Source organism: Tasmannia lanceolata, unplaced genomic scaffold, assembly GCF_043159265.1.
Source record: "Tasmannia lanceolata isolate RefF3 unplaced genomic scaffold, GAP_Taslan_0.1 ptg000023l, whole genome shotgun sequence".
In the NCBI taxonomy this organism is placed as follows: domain Eukaryota; kingdom Viridiplantae; phylum Streptophyta; class Magnoliopsida; order Canellales; family Winteraceae; genus Tasmannia; species Tasmannia lanceolata.
In genome coordinates this window covers 4,930,063-4,946,315 of record NW_027518700.1, presented here as the reverse complement: position 1 = coordinate 4,946,315, position 16,253 = coordinate 4,930,063, and the positions used below count along the sequence as shown (strand labels likewise).

Sequence of the window (16,253 nt, the reverse complement as noted above, 5' to 3'; positions counted from 1 at the left end):
ATACCCTCCAGCTTTTTATAGGCCTAAGTATTATTTCAGGCGCATTTTAGTACAATTTAATCATATACATATTTTGAAGGGAAGTGATATCACGCCCCTTTTGATCACCAGGGACACCCAACGCCAGTGTACGTGACAATCAAACCCATTGGATTCTTCTAATGTTGAGTACAATAGCGCCCCTTGAGTCATTGATACACTGGCGCTGGGTGTCCCAAGTAATTAAAAGGGGCATAAATATCACTTCCCTATTTGAACCCTTCTTATTTTCAGTATTTTGTCATTAATCTCTCTTTACGCATCAAGTAACCTTCTTATCCATCTTCTCTAACCTTTGACCTCTTATATGAGAATTTCCACTCTCCCTTGCCCGGTTACAATAATTTTTGGGAAATGATATTTTCAGTCCCCTTGCATTATGCATGCGCTCCCCTTATAATGTGATTTGACGTGAAAAGTAGGCAACTTTTCATGCTTTTTGACGTCAAATCACGTCATAAGGGGGGCACATACATTATTGAGGGGGGGGAGTATCATTGCCCTAATTTTAACTCTATACAATGTAAGTGGGACCTACAAGGACACTCTGATGGACGGCCAATCTGAATACAATGTAAATAGGATACTATCTGCAGCGAATTCGTGTAAGAATCTATGTGTCTTATCTTACTCAACGACAAAGTAAAAGGAAAACGAACAGCTAGGGTTTCTCAACTACAGGAAGGAAGCCTCAATGTGGTGTTTGATTACCTGACCTCCAATTCTTATACATTAGTTCCAATCGATTCTATCATGCGGACTGGTATGCTTTATTCTCTCCTTTAGATTACTGTTAGGATGCTTGCTATCCTAACTGATATATTAAAACACCTAAATTTTAGAATAGGTGCGTTTCTCTTAGCTATTATGATAGATTAGCTTTCTTTGAGGGTGTTAAAGTATCAAAGAATATAAATAACACCTTCTCCAACAGCTTAAGCTTTCGGGGTAATTGGTCGTTTCACAGAGGGAAACGAAGTCCTCTTATGTGAAGAATTCTAATCGGCGTACTTAACGACCTCCATAACAAAATCATGGCCATGGATGCGAAATATGATCAGCTTTTGCAAGAGTTATCCACGGAGAGAGAAAACAATTCGATTGGCCGATCGAGTAAATCGAGTATATATAAGATGCTCATCAAATGACCACAGGGGTTACTATTCCTACGCGCACTTTGCAGTTGTATTGGATTTTCCTAAATTTGATGGACAAGATGGACAAGACCCTTCAGGGTGGATCCATAGATTGGAGCAATTCTTTGCTTATTGTAAAATATTGGTTTTCACTAAATCTCTTATCGTTACATTCATGTATAATCATTGCTTATAAAATCACTTAAAGATAAGGATGATAAGATAATAATAAGCATAGAAAAAGGTAACCATAATCTATCTTAACTATCTAAACTAGTATAAGTAGCCTAATCCAAGTCCCATGATCCAACGGATGGATATGCTCTAACATGCCCCCTCAAATGTATGGGCATTGAAATTCTACATACATTTGATTACGATAGAGTATCCCCAAAAACATGATAAAAATTCACCAATTTGATGCACGCGGTAAATATTGATGTCCGATACCCGCTAAAGATGTTGGCTGATGTATGTTGCCGATATTGCTGAAGCTGAAGCTGATGATAGCTATCTGGTTCTAAAGAATGTGTCGCTTGGAAGATGAGCCGCGAAGAGCCTCAATGGACTTGATGGGGATTAGCCTCGATATTCGAGTCTTCATAGACCAATTTTTTATATCGATCTTCCTAGAAATGGGTCATTATGAACCAGTGCCTCAATGAACAAGTCATCATGGGTCAGTTTTACATACGATCCTCGTGAGATCAAGCCACTATGGACTAATGCCTCAATGGACAAGTCATCAGAGGTCTGGTTTAGATACCGATCCTCATGAGAATAGAGAAGACTTTTTTAGGCATGCACTTAAAAAGAAGTGAAGTACTTCAACTAAATAGAGTTTATATTTCAGACACGCACCTCAAATAAAATAAATCAAAAAAGAAAATAAAAAAAAGAAATTAGGATTTGAGAGGAGGATAAAAATAGAGAGAACGAAAAGTAGAAAGGGACAAGTAGCAGCAAAGAATGGTCGCAACAATTATTGACAATAGTAGAAAACTTTGGACAATGCGCAAAAAGGAGTGTAAATATCAAATGTGGGGAGTGTATTTTACGTTGGACGAGGGGGTGATTCGATCAAGATGGAAGGGTATTATTTTGGCTTAAGATGAGAAGAGAAGGTGTGTGGAGATTAAGAGAAAAACTAAGAGTGTATTGTGTAAAGTGGTGAGGGTGAAATTTCTTATTTCTACTTTTTATATTCCCAACCAGTGGGACACTTTTGTGGGACAGTTTTCTTCCCTTCTCCTTTTTTTTCTATTTTTTGCTTGTATCTTATTCACATCTCACAAAAGAATGAGTCTTCCAAAGGATGAGGTATCTTGGCCACATCCCATAAAACTTTGGTCATATCCCAACAATCCATTTTGATGTTTCAAATAGTGTGAAAGGATTTGGAATATCGTTCAAGCATAATTCACCATTTTGCTTTCTTGCAGGTTTAGTATGAAGAATGAAGAATATACCAACCACTAAGCAAACACCTTCTGGGAGGTGCAACCAACGAGCATGGAAAGGAGTTGTGTGTTGTTGTGGTTGTGTCGATGGAGTTTGAACACGGATGAAGGTCCTTTGAAAGAGGGTGGATCGCTAAGGCAAGGGTAAAGTCGCAGTGATGCTGGTATTGATGTTGATGTGTTGGCGGTGACAGGGATGATGATCCGGCAGGACAAGCTCTCAACAAGGTGGTGAGACCATGTAAGAGGAAGACCGTGACTGTCTGAAGATGATAGTGGGCTCGCGAGGATCAAGTCGATGGTGCCATCTTCACATAAAATAGTACTTCCAGGCTTGATGGTGCCATCTGTACATAAACAGGTATTTACCGACTTTACGTCTATAAAAGGTTTCTTGTAACTCATGGCCATAGGTGAAGAAGGGGAAACGGGGGCTGGTGAGATGAAGGGTTCGGGCGACAAGTTGATGCAGAAAACGGTGAACTGGTAAATGGAAGGCCGTAATCACCCAGGATTTCTCGGATCAAGAGTCTGGGGATAGTTGATGGAGGGAAGGGTTTTTCAAATACGAAGGCAGAGATATGCGGCAGATTTTTTTTATATAGAATTTTCTGTGGAGGTGATGATAGGAGGGATTCCTGGATAGAGTCTCCTATGTTATGTGCAGATGGTACCATCAACTTGATCCTCACGACCCTAGCATCATCTCCGGTCAGACATGGTCTTCCTCTTACAAGAGCCGTCCCACCACCTCGCCGAGGGTTTGTCCTAGCAAGATCTTCGTCCCTGTCACCGCCGGCGCCTCACCGCCACCTTGATTGTACGCTTGCCTTAGCGATCCATCCTCTTTCAAAGGATCTGCATTGATGTTCTCCTTCGATACAACCACTTCACCACGCAATTTCGTTCCGTACTCACCAGCTACACCTCCCGTAAGGCGAAATTTTCCAAGTTTTGTACTATTGCCTTTAATTGTTGCTACCATTCTTAGCCGCTAATTGTCGCTTTATTCAGCTAGGGTACTTTATTTCTTTTGAATTGCGTGTCTGAAAGAGTCTTCCTTATTTCCATGAGAAAATGTATGTATATAAATCCGACATATGATGACTTGCTCTACTTTATTTCTTTTGAATTGCGTGTCTGAAAGAGTCTTCCTTATTTCCATGAGAAAATGCATGTATATAAATCCGACATATGATGAGTTGCTCATTGAGGCATTTATAAGTGAAAATCAAAATTTTACACTTAACACCATTTAATCAAAGGTTGGTAATCGCATCTTTCCATATGGAAGGGCAAGCTCTGCAATGGTATAGATGGATGGAGAAAATGCAGGTTGCAAGAGACCTGCTAGCTCGTGGTCTTGCATGTATCAAGTTGGTCTCCTCCTACTGAGCTAGAGATATTCCTTGACATTTTCTGAACACAAGCTGCTTTATATAGAGAACAGATCCTAATCTACTCCTTAGGGTAACCAATCGATAAAGATTGACTGACTCAGTGCAGTAAATGAAACCTAAACTACTAGCATAATCTAGTAATTTGAAAGCTGGAGCAGATCCCCTTGCTGACGATAATATTTCTGAATTATACAGTGACAATTTCTAATCTCAATTCAAGTCTCCCTACAGACTGGACTTGGAGTCCCAATGGTCCGATGGGATGAAAATCTGGGAATCATTGAAACAGTGATGCCCAATTTGCTTATGACACAGACTACACAGTCATCTGAAGAAGTACCAACCCATTGATCCAGAATATGTGTGATGGCTCTATTGTTTTTAATGATCAAACACCGTTAAAGGATCCGAGCAGGCTGAACCTCTAATGCACCTGTTTCACTAAGAGGTGGTAAGCAGAGGCTCCAATTTTTTCAACAATTTCGTAAGGATCAAAATATCTTAGGGACAACTTAAGTGAGATCCAGAGCACTGTCAAATTTTGCCTAAAAGGTTGATACGGAGTCTCCAACTTGGAATGGATACTCCCTTATGAAACCGGGATCATTCAAAAGGGATAGAGTACCCAACTCTGAAGAGCAGCTAAAATTACCATTTAAAAAAAGCCCAATAAGGATAAGAGTGGTTTCAGCATGACATAGCGTGTTAGGAGGTGATAGTCAAATCTTTTTATTATTTTTCAAAGAGTTTCATGATTGAGATCACCTAAACGAGGGTCTAATGCAACATTTATCACAATGTTCCCAAATTTGGAAGAGGTGGTGTAAACACTAAGGACTTTAAGGAATTTAATTTGTTGATTGTGGTTATAAAGTTGTAACTGAGGTATTTTTGGGCAATCATTGGAACAATTGCTGATTATATCATCTCTCTTTGATGCGGAAATTTCATCTAAGACAAATCTTGGATCAGGCATTAATGGGCTGTGGCTTCCTTGACTATTTGTGTGGAAGGATGGTGTTTGGGAATATGGAGGAGATGCATTAAAGAGTATCTCTTCAGTTTCTTTCTTGATATTTATCAATAGTTCCTCTATAACTTGAGAAGAAAGTCAACCAAGAACCCTACCCCCTTCTTTTCATCATTGCTGCAAGAGGGCATAGTTGAGGCATCATAGTGGCTTTGGTTCATGGGCTCTCAGGAGGTTTCAAAATGGATATCTAGAGATATCATTGTCTCATCTTTAGTTTGCAGACTGTATGCTCCCAAGTTGTGAGAAGAAGATCGTGATCATATATTTCATATAATAAATAGAATGATGTTTAGAGATCTTAGAAGGGTGGGGTTTGTAAGGATGGGGTTGGAAGAAATGTGGAGACGGAAGGCATGTCTTTATTGGGTAAGTGGTTGTGGAGAGTCCAAAATACATGTTTGCTTGTTAATATTAATTGGTGTGGAATAGAATACATTCTTTGTGAATGTGCTCTGAGGGTGATAGTTAGGGAAATATTGGCGTCCATTAGCAAGGTTAGGGAGACTTTCAGTACGAAGTTAGTGGTGGGAAATTGAGTCAAGTTCTAGGAAGGTATATGGTTAGGACAGGGGCAGATTTTGGAGTCTTTCCTCCGAAGATCGTGTGCTTTATAAATAGGATTCTAGTTAAGAAATGTTACAGTCCTTGTAATGTGCTGCGAGTAGCACATTACAAGGAGATTTATCTACTTGGGAGTTGGAGGCAGGCAGCTTTGGTTTTACTGGTGGATTATGTGGAGGATGCTCCCCTTTGTAGATCCATAGTTACCGGAAACTTCTTATTTGGATGAGAAGCTTGCTTCCCCATAAACTCGCTTTGGAAGCTAAGTTCTTCTTGCTTCCCAAATTTAAGGGAATCACGTTTAGGTGACTATTTCTTCCTAAAAGAATATCTTCTCCTTTTGATAATGCTAAAGGGTCGTATTTAAGAAAAAAAGTGCATTTAAAGCTTAAAAATTCATCTTAAGTTTCAAATGAAAATTATGTGGTTCTTTTTACAAAAATTTAACATTAAGTATACGCGAATAAAACATGTGAAACAGTAAATTCTTAAAACTTGTGATTCTAAGTTTTGAGTGACCTCTTATAGAAGTTCAGGGCTGTGTTCATAACTAAATTAGACTCATAATACTTGATAAATGCACCCACATGCCTTGTTCATAACTAAATTACACACAAAATACTTGCTAAATGCACATGCCTTGGAATGGGACCTTGACCTGGTTAGAATTCAAGATGGAAACAAAATGATTGGTGGCAGTTTTATGAATATAAGCTTAAGATGAGAGGTTACCTTGAGGGGGTAGAGATGGAACTGATGGGATTTGAGGCTCTTTTCACCTTTGCTGTACTATGAAAAAAAAAAATTCTGAGTTCCTGTTGTGCTCTCCTTGAACCATCTGATTTTTTTCTTGTTGATTCCGTTGGACATTTTTCCTTGCAGATACAATGTTTGTCTGAATTGAATTGTTTGAAGGAGAACAATTTCCTGAGAGTTGAAGCTGATGGACAACCATTTCAGTTTGAATTGCAATGGCCCAATTTTTGCTGAAATCTGAATTGGCATTGCCAACGATCAAATAAGAAAGCAATTCTTCCACAATCGTAAGGAAATCTGTGTTTTGAAGCCAGTTATTTATGAATTTAAATGGAATTGGGTGGTTCATGACTTTGTTGATGACCTGGACCAAAATTGGACTGTGATCTGATGCAAATTTGGAATGATGGCAATAGGTGGTGTTGTGAAATTTGAGGAGCCAATCATCATTCAGCAAAGCTTAGTCAAGTCTAACAAAAACTGTGGCATGGCCCAGCCTGTGATATCCCAGGTGAATTTCTTACCTGAAAATCCCACCGTCAATACCTACATTGATGGTGATTTGATTTAATTAAGAGACAGCTATACGGGTGTGCGAAGACCCTGCTTTTTGGAAGGGGATATAGCACTGTCTTAGTTGCAGTTACATTCCTACTCTCGTTAACAAAACCCCTTGTTTATATGTCGTGCTTCAGTTCTAGGAAAATTTTCATTGAAATGTGCTGAAAAACAGAAAAGCCAACTGATTCTTTTCTTTCATGAGATGTTAGTTACACGTTCTATACCTTAAGAATTCTATTCATGGGATATAATGTTTGATCTCTCTCTCTCTCTCTCTCTCAAAAAAAAAAAAAGAAGAAAGAATATAGGGTTATTGGATTTGGGCCTTTGTTTCCTTTTAAAATCCTTATCTATATATATATATATATATATATATATATATATATATGAGAGAACATTTCCTACACACTTGTGTAGGTAAGTTACCTACACACTAGTGTAGGTAACTTAATTTGTGAAGGTTTATACACGTCAATTTTACCTCCACAAATCGTAGGGTTGGTATGATCCTATGGATCTGATTTTTTGTTGGCACCCTATCTATGTGAGGACCATTCAAATGAATTGTTTGGATCACTCAAACAATGTGGGCCCCCACTGTATTTTAAGCTAGTGTGTAGGTAACTTACCTACACAAGTGTGTAGGAAATGTTCTCTCTCTCTCTCTCTCTCTCTCTCTCTCTCTATATATATATATATATATATATATATATATATATATATATATATATATATATATATATATATATATATATATATATGAGCAATGATAGTTACAAGGGAGCCCTTGCATAAAGAGCAAAAAAAGGGCTCTAAATTTGATCCACGTCATCAAATGTAACTGATTTTACTTTTTCAACCAATTTTAAATTGTAACTGAAAATGAAGTGGATCCAATCCAGAGCCCTTTTTTGGCTCTTTATGCAAGGGCTCCCTTGTATCTATCATTGCTCTCTCTCTCTCTCTCTCTCTCTCTCTCTCTCTCTCTCTCTCTCTCTATATATATATATATATATATATATATATATATATATATATATATATGAGATAACGGTTCCTACACATATGTGTAGAGAGTTCTCTACACACTAGCTTAAAATACAGTGGGGGCTGACATTGTTTGGGTGATCCAAGCCATCCATTTTAAAGGCCCTCACATAGATAGGGTATCTACAAAAAATTAGATCCATAGGATCATCCCAACCCTACGATTTGTGGAGGTAAAATGGATGTCTTTAAACCTTCACAAATTAGTCCATTTTTTGCCTACACAGTTCGAATGGTGAGGATGATCCTATGGATCTGATTTTTTGTGGACACCCTATCTATGAGAGGGCCTTAAAATTGAATGGTTTGGATCACCCAAATAATGTGGCCCCCACTGTATTTTAAGCTAGTGTGTAGATAACGTATCTACACATGTGTGTAGGAACCGTTCTCTCTCTCTCTCTCTCTCTCTCTCTCTCTATATATATATATATATATATATATATATATATATATATATATATATATATATATATATATATGGGAAACGTTTTCTGTGCGATACCTCAGATAAGGTATCTGAGCAAGAGCACAAAAAATCATGTGGGCCCACATTGTTTGGATGATCCAAAGCATTCATTTGATAGGCCCTTACATAGAAATGGTGTGCCCAAAAAATCAGCTCCATAGGATCATCCTAACCCTTCGATTTTTTGAGGTTAAAAATGGACAAATTTGTAGAGGTTTATACCCATCCACTTTAACCTCCACAAATCGAAGGGTTAGGATAATCCTGTGGAGCAGATTTTTTGTGCACACTCTATCTATCTTTGGACTATCCAAATAAATGCTTTGGATCATCCAAACAATGTGGGCCCATATTTTTTTTTGAGCTCTTGCTCAGATAACTTATTTGAGGTATCGTGCAGAAAACATTTCCCCATATATGGGAAACGTTTTCTGTGTGATACCTCAGATAAGTTATCTGAGCAAGAGCTCAAAAAATCATGTGGGCCCACATTGTTTGGATGATCCAAAGCATTCATTTGATAGGCCCTTACATAGATAGGGTGTGCCCAAAAAATCAGCTCCATAGGATCATCCTAACCCTTCGATTTTTGGAGGTTAAAAATTGACAAATTTGTAGAGGTTTATACCCATCTACTTTAACCTCCACAAATCGAAGGGTTAGGATAATCCTGTGGAGCAGATTTTTTGTGCACACTCTATCTATCTTTGGACCATCCAAACAATGTGGGCCCATATTTTTTTTGAGCTCTTGCTTAGATAACTTATCTGAGGTATCGTGCAGAAAACATTTCCTCATATTATATATATATATATATATATATATATATATAAGAAAACTATTTCTGCGCACGTGCGCAGGGAGCTCTTGCTCAGATAACTTAAAAAGTCACCGGTTGGTCGCTTTTTGTGGACCCGTAGAGGTAGACCCGGCATACGAACCAACCGGTGGCTTTTTAAGCCACTTGTGCACAGAAACACCTCTCTCTGTGTGTGTGTAGAGAGAGAGAGAGAGAGAGAGAGAGAGAGAGAGAGAGAGAGAGAGAGAGAGGATGTGGTTTCTGAGCTCTAGCTCAGGCTGAGCTAGAGCTTAGAATACACCATCTCCCATAGTAGCTTGACTCATCCAACCCATCAACTTTATACTACCTCACATAGATAGGGTGTTCCTAACAAACCAGCTCCATACCATAATCCTAACCATCCGATCTATTGGACCATAATTTCTACCCATCCATTTAAACCCTCAACAAATCATAACCCTAATCTATAATCCTAACCATAACCATAACCATAATCCTAACTATAACCTATAGAACTAATGGGTTGGATGACTGAAACAACAATGGGAGATGTGGTTTTTGAGTTCTAGCTCAGGCTGAGCTTGAGCTCAGAAACCTTTTCTAAATATATATATAAATTTGATAAGATCCAGTTAGAATAAAAGATTAAATCTAAGTTGTTTCAGTTTCATGAGCTCTGTGAAATTATTCTACCGTCTCTCGAAATATTTGCAGTGTTCAAACTAGCTTGTGCTTTTATAACATTTGTTAAGAATTGGACCCCGTGATATGATATCGACATCCTGTTGTATTATCACAGATACCATCAATTTTATTAATTGGATTACATGATGATAACTGAAGGAGCCCTTGTGATGGGAGGGTCCCATTTGATTAAAGTAACTCTTCCATGGTTCCTTCACTTTCACTACTACTGCCTCAAACTTGAGGGCTGACTCATTGCTTTTTGTTTTGTCCCTTCAAATGGAGAATAAACAGACATAAGAAACTCAAAAAATATTCCAAATTTCCATCTGGTGTGTAGAAATGAACGTCTTGAATCATAATAGAAACACTGTAGAAATAAAATGCATATGTTTTATTACATGTGGAAGTAAGAATAAACCGAAAAGAAGAGAAAAACCTCTGATGTAAGTTTTGTACATTTAGAAAGTTTAGAAGACACAACATGGGAATCCTTTGATAGAGCAACCTTACTCTATTAACTTGTACTAGCATAATTAGGGGTGCAACTTGGGTGGCGATCAACCCGAACACGATGGGTTCAACCCGATTTTGGCTTGGATTGGGTTCACATTTCTTTGGGAAAGCCAACCTGATTTAATTTCAGATTGGGTTAGGATTGAGCTCTTACGTACACTACTCGAACCCGGCCCCATCCTCTAATTTTACTGTATTTTTCTAAATATTAGGATTTATTTTTATTTTTTGTATTTCTGCATTGGACCAACCCGAATCCCATGTAACTTAACCTGACTTAACCTGATCCAAATTGCAAAAAGCGGGTTAGAGGGGTCGGGTTAGGGTTGAGAGATTTAGAGGCAGGTTGGGTTAGGGTTGACCCTCCTCGACCAGAGGCTCAGGTTGGGGCATGTTAGGGTTGAGGAAATGCTACTTTGGGTTGAGCTAGGGTTGGCCTCAACCGGACCCAATGGGCTAGGGTTGGCCTCAACCTGACCCAACTCAGCCCGAGTTGCACCTTCCTTGATTGCTGGGCAAATGTCATGCTTTTCATGGCAGGCCCATTTGGCGTGATTTGAGTAGACTGGCCAAAACAAAAGCTTTGAACATGGGAGAGGAGAGTGGTGGGATCCTTTAGATTCAAGGTGAGTGTCATGTCATGGCAGGAAGATCCAAGACTCAGTCAATGTGGATCGTGGGAGAACATGGGATGAGAAGTAAGCATTAGCTGGATTCCTTTGACACAAAATTTTGAATTTTTCTTGTGTACCTTGGAAAGGTAGTTTAGCGTTTGTTCATGCCATAATAAGCCAAACCTCCTTTAATAAAGTTCTCACCCTTCTTTTACTTTTTTTAGGTGAGTAATGTTTGTATCCACATTCTCATTGATTTTTTTCTTAAATCTTTGTTTTTTTTTTTTCCAGTTATGAGGAAAGAAATGTAATCGTTTCTGTTAATGTCACCATTGATTTTGAAATTGTCCATTTCATTTTATAGATATCTAAAAATAAATTGCACATTAATTATCTTATATTGAAATGGTTTTGAAGTTAAATGTGATTATTTGTAAATGATGGCTCTAGTAATTTTAGATGACATGTGCAAATAAGATAAATTGAACTTAAGATCTAAAAACACTTCAAAAATGGGATTTCGTATGGAAAATAAACACTTCCAAACGAAATCCCATTTTGGAAGCAGCCCTCTTAATCTTATTTGCAAAAAAACCAAATTTTGTGGCATCCAAGAGGGGCCAAGTGAAGCTCATTAGGGTTTAAGAATGGGATTATGTGATGGATGGGCATAATTTCTGAAGAAATATGAGAGACCATAAGAGGGCACACATTGAAAGACTCGGGACGGGCTTATGAGTGGATCCTTAAAAGATCCTGTCTTCTCATTGGTTCATGCATTTCCCATAGGGTTGTGACTTGGGTCTGGTCAGGTGAGCTTTTGCTAAAAAATGAATTGGAATCAACTCAAACCTAACCCGATTTTATAGTAAAAGCTCAACCCGAATTCCCAAAATCGACCCGAGTTGCAACCCTAATTTGCTAGACCAGAAAGAAAAATAGCAATGCCTATGAGATATACGGGTTGTATCATTGAACTAGTAGTCCCACATTTATACTTCTTACCGCTCATATTTTCAAAGGAAAAAAATATGGGCACCCATGTGAACATCACCAACAAATGGATCATTAGCCTTGAACATGAATTTCAACAGAGAGAGGTTGTGTATTTATAGGCCTTTTGCTTGTCAGGGAGGCTTGGCTACACTGAAAAACCTTCCTTGTATAATTAATGCCTTCATAGAAAGTCAGATACAACCCGAGAAATGGCGCTTAAGACAAAGTTAATCAGAAGACTTCATATGCTAGAGGATGAAAAAGTAAGGCAGCAATACTCCCAAATGAAAGGACTTTCTTTCTGCTTCTGTGACGACTATTAGACCACGAAAAAAATTTGACTAGTTTTTTGTGTCTGATATTTCTTCTGAGATCTTTGTGGCTAATCCGTTGATTGATCGTTCAAACATGTATTGCCATTGCCAACCAGTCATTAATTAATGCAAGAGAATGATAAAATCAAAGAGGATCTCCAATGGAATCGAGTATTTAAAAACACTGGTTCTAAATTGAAGCCAATGCCGGCATTTTTTGCCGGCGTTTAACGAGCGCCGGGTAATCCTCCCGGTGTTCCTAAATGCCAGCAATACTTTGCCCGACACAAGTAGACCCGGCGTATTTCTAAACGCGGGAAAACTTAAGCCGGCGTTTATTTGAAGTTTACCCGGCGTTTAGAAACGCCGAGAAAACGCTCTTTTCTTGCAGTGATGAATGTGGGCAAAAATGCGGCGAAAACAAATCCTATATAGTCAACTCGGCGCGGCATCATCGTGTGCTCGGTTGACTCGGCCGAATACTTGATTGATGCGGTCATAACTCGTGAGAGTCTGTTAAAAGTATAAAAGACTAAATAATGCCTTCTAGAGCGGCTTAAGCTTTTGGAGTAACTGGTTGTTCCCATGAGCAAAGGTCTTGAGTTCAAACCTCCTTGATAGCAAAAATCCACATGCAATGGCCAAACCCAAAAAAGGAGCCACATGTGTCATGTGTAGGCCAACCCTAGAAAGAGGGGCCACATGTGAGGGGGAGTGTTAAAGTATAAAAGACTAAATAACGCCTTCTCCAACAACTTAAGCTTTTGGAGTAAGTGGTTGTTTCACAGAGTCAAAGGAGTGTTGATTGACTTTGTAGGAAAAATGAGGACTCGAACAAGAACTCAGCCAAGGTTAAAAAAAAAGGGAGTCGACTGGCGAGTCAGAGGATCACGCGGAGGAGTTTTGGAACTATGGTTAAGACTATATGGATGGATGGCAACTATATCTACAGAAGGGATTGCTCAGTGTCACTCAATGGTTGTCTCCACCTTCAAACGTATTACAACTCGAAAGCAGACAACTTATCAAATTTTTGAGTAGATACTGTGGGGCTTAAATTTTGAGACAATACCCAGATATGTAATCTTACTCTTAGATCCTTATAGCCCGTCCTCTATAATTTTTTTTCCTAATAAAAATTTTCATTCAATAATAGAACGAAGGGAATTCGATAATCTAGTAATAATCCATGTACTCTACCGAAGTGAAGGTTCGTACTCTTCATTCCGGAATGTTCTTATTTTAGAGATCTAATGGAAGGCAAGCTAGAGATAGAAGAGGATTCTTCAAATGTCATTTCTTGGGTTCAAGGATCAAGCATTGGTCCATAGAGATTAGCTAGATTTTTGGATGAGATTAGTTCTATGTTTAACTATATATAGCTTCCTCTCTTCTTTTCATATCCCTACAAGTCGTTAGCTAAATCACGGCCATTAAGGGATACGGTTTATTCCAGACCTCCCCACTGATGTGAATCTGTAATATCCTTTTATTGTCTAAATATAGTTATGTTTCTTCCAAAAAATTATCTTGTAATAATCATGACTTGAGTGACAAAGGGAAATTAAAATATCACTCAATGTAGTATGATACTCTATAATATGGTAAGAGTAATCCTTGCCATCTAAGCTTCCAGCTAGTATACATTACTGATTATATAAAAACATATTAATTGATTTCTTAGTTTTAAAAATCATGAAACCCCATGTTGCTGTCACCATCTAATACAAGACAGGAGTGTACGGGGGTCATCAGGTTCACCTTCCCTATCACATGTGATACAGAAGCCATCTCCATTTTCTCCCCTAAACTTAGCAAAGAAGGTAGCCATCAATGATGCTTTAAATGGCAGTATTTGAATTTCTTGCTATTGTTTTACCTGAGCATTACTATGGCAATGCATCTGCACTGGGTCATTCCCATCTCACATCTTGGAGCTTTCTCACTTACCAATCATAAAAAAAAGGAGAAAAGATTCAAACAATTGAATACCTTCAGCAACATAAAATCATCTAGCCCCTTCATTCTTTCCAATGAGATGTTCGAGAGAAACCAACTTACTTTCCATTCAAAAAAAAAAAGAGAGAGAAGAGAAACTAAGTTAATTTTTCGTACTCGCATTTGTCACACATAAATTCCTTCTATGTTTGTCAATTTCACGCAAAATCAAAAGTGTATGTAGTAGAACAAAGAAGTTGGGTCATTCCCATCTCACCTCTTGTACCTTGCTCACTTACCAATCATTAAAAAAAAAGGAGAAAAGATTCAAACAATTGAATACCTTCAGCAACATAAAATCATCTAGTAACTTCAATCTTTCCAAGGAGATATTCAAGGGAACCCAACTTACTTTCATACTCTCATTTGTCACAAATAAATTCCTTCCATGCTTATTAATTTCACTCAAAATCAAAGTAAAAAAAAAATGGTTGCACAAATGAAAACGAAAGGGAAAATATATATAGCAACATCTCATTAGATAATTCAAGCCATATAAGTGAGTTAAAATAGAAGACAATAGTAAAGTAAACTAAAAGCAAGCTGGAATAATATTTCATCTGTACATGCCTGAAATATTTGTTTCTCCTCCACAAAAAACTTATAAACGAAAAGGAAATTGATGCAAGAAAACCTTACTTGCAATTGGATCACTGGAAAGCATTAGCCAAACGTCGCATTACATCCACCTGAGCTCTGAGGGAGACAATATAGTCAACTGTTTCATCTAACAAAGATAACTCATCCATGGATTCTCCCCCTGGTATCAGAAATTTAAGCACTTTTGTTCTACTTTTGAGAAGTCTCTTAGCAAGTGCACTTGCTAAAATTCTCTTTGGTGCACTCTTCCTTATCCTACGCACTGTGTAACTCCTTCTCAAGATCCTCTTGCTCCTCACCATCTTGCTTGTGAGATTTTCATTGCTTGGCTTTGTTAGCCTCTCAAATTCCTCCCCCAAAATACTTCTCACAAGGGTCTTGTTCTTCTCTTGTTTGTATACATTTCTGATGAGCGCGCGGCTCCAATTCGCTCCATCTCTAGCAAAAGCCAAGGCAACATCTGATGAGATTTTGATAGCCTTTTTCCTCTCCAGAGAGCTCATATTTTTGGATTTAAAGTCATTGTGTTGGAGACCCACCAGTAGTTTTTTGAGAAAAACCCGTTTGAATGAGTTTGAGTCTTGCATGGCTGTGAAAGGAGAGGGAAGACAACCAAAGTGCTGTTATTCTTGAGAGAGTCTTAAAACTAAAAAGTGAGGTTGAAATGGGTATTGCTCAAAATCATGGAATTTCAACTGATCTATCTTGAGAGAGTTCCAAAGCCAAGAAGGGAGGTAGAAAAGCTTCTGAATTGAAATGGGTATTGCTCAAAAGGATGGAATGTGTATGATTTACCAGTATCTGGTTCAAGGAGAGGTTGTGTGTGAGTGTATGACATTGCCAAGTGCTCTTTTCAAGGGTTCTTAAAAATAAGAGGTTGGACTATAATGGAAAGAGAAAAAGAACCTGAGAATTAAAGTACAAGGAGAGAGTAGGCGTGCAGGGGAGTTGTAGATGGGCCTTTGAAGGATCTGTCAAAGTATTAGATGCCATGAAAAGGAAAAAAAAACACAGAGGGAGTGAAAAATCAAAGGATTGTGTAGAAAAATTATGTATTTGCTCGTGGGCCCTCGGTAGAACAGACACATCACATGCATGCACATGCTGCTACAGGCCCACCACCATCTGATGTAGATGTATAGACATTAAGGACTGAGGAAAGAAATCAAGTGCTAAATGAAACCTAGGAAATGTATTATTGTGATTTTTTCTCTTTTCCAATTGCCAATATTATGACATAAGAAATGACTGTTGGTCCTTCTAGGGT

The 16,253-nt window shown here is 38.2% G+C and overlaps 1 protein-coding gene and 1 long non-coding RNA gene across 2 annotated transcripts; one reads left to right on the top strand and one right to left on the bottom strand.

Moving 5' to 3' along the window:
* The first annotated feature begins 728 nt into the window (after positions 1-728).
* LOC143856780 (uncharacterized) lies at positions 729-7,095 on the top strand. Its single transcript, XR_013238350.1, has 4 exons — positions 729-802; positions 2,618-3,567; positions 6,512-6,672; positions 6,802-7,095. It is a non-coding gene; the product is annotated as an uncharacterized LOC143856780 (long non-coding RNA).
* A 7,739-nt stretch (positions 7,096-14,834) lies between these two features.
* LOC143856415 (transcription factor IBH1-like 1) lies at positions 14,835-16,000 on the bottom strand. The gene has a single exon (XM_077366615.1). The coding sequence runs from the start codon at positions 15,571-15,573 to the stop codon at positions 15,037-15,039; it is 537 nt and encodes a 178-aa protein (XP_077222730.1). The 5' UTR covers positions 15,574-16,000; the 3' UTR covers positions 14,835-15,036.
* Between the last annotated feature and the right edge of the window lie 253 nt (positions 16,001-16,253).

Bases quoted from the DNA above. Each gene is read 5' to 3' on its own strand.
- LOC143856415 (XM_077366615.1), bottom strand. From the start codon at position 15,573: ATGCAAGACTCAAACTCATTCAAACGGGTTTTTCTCAAAAAACTACTG.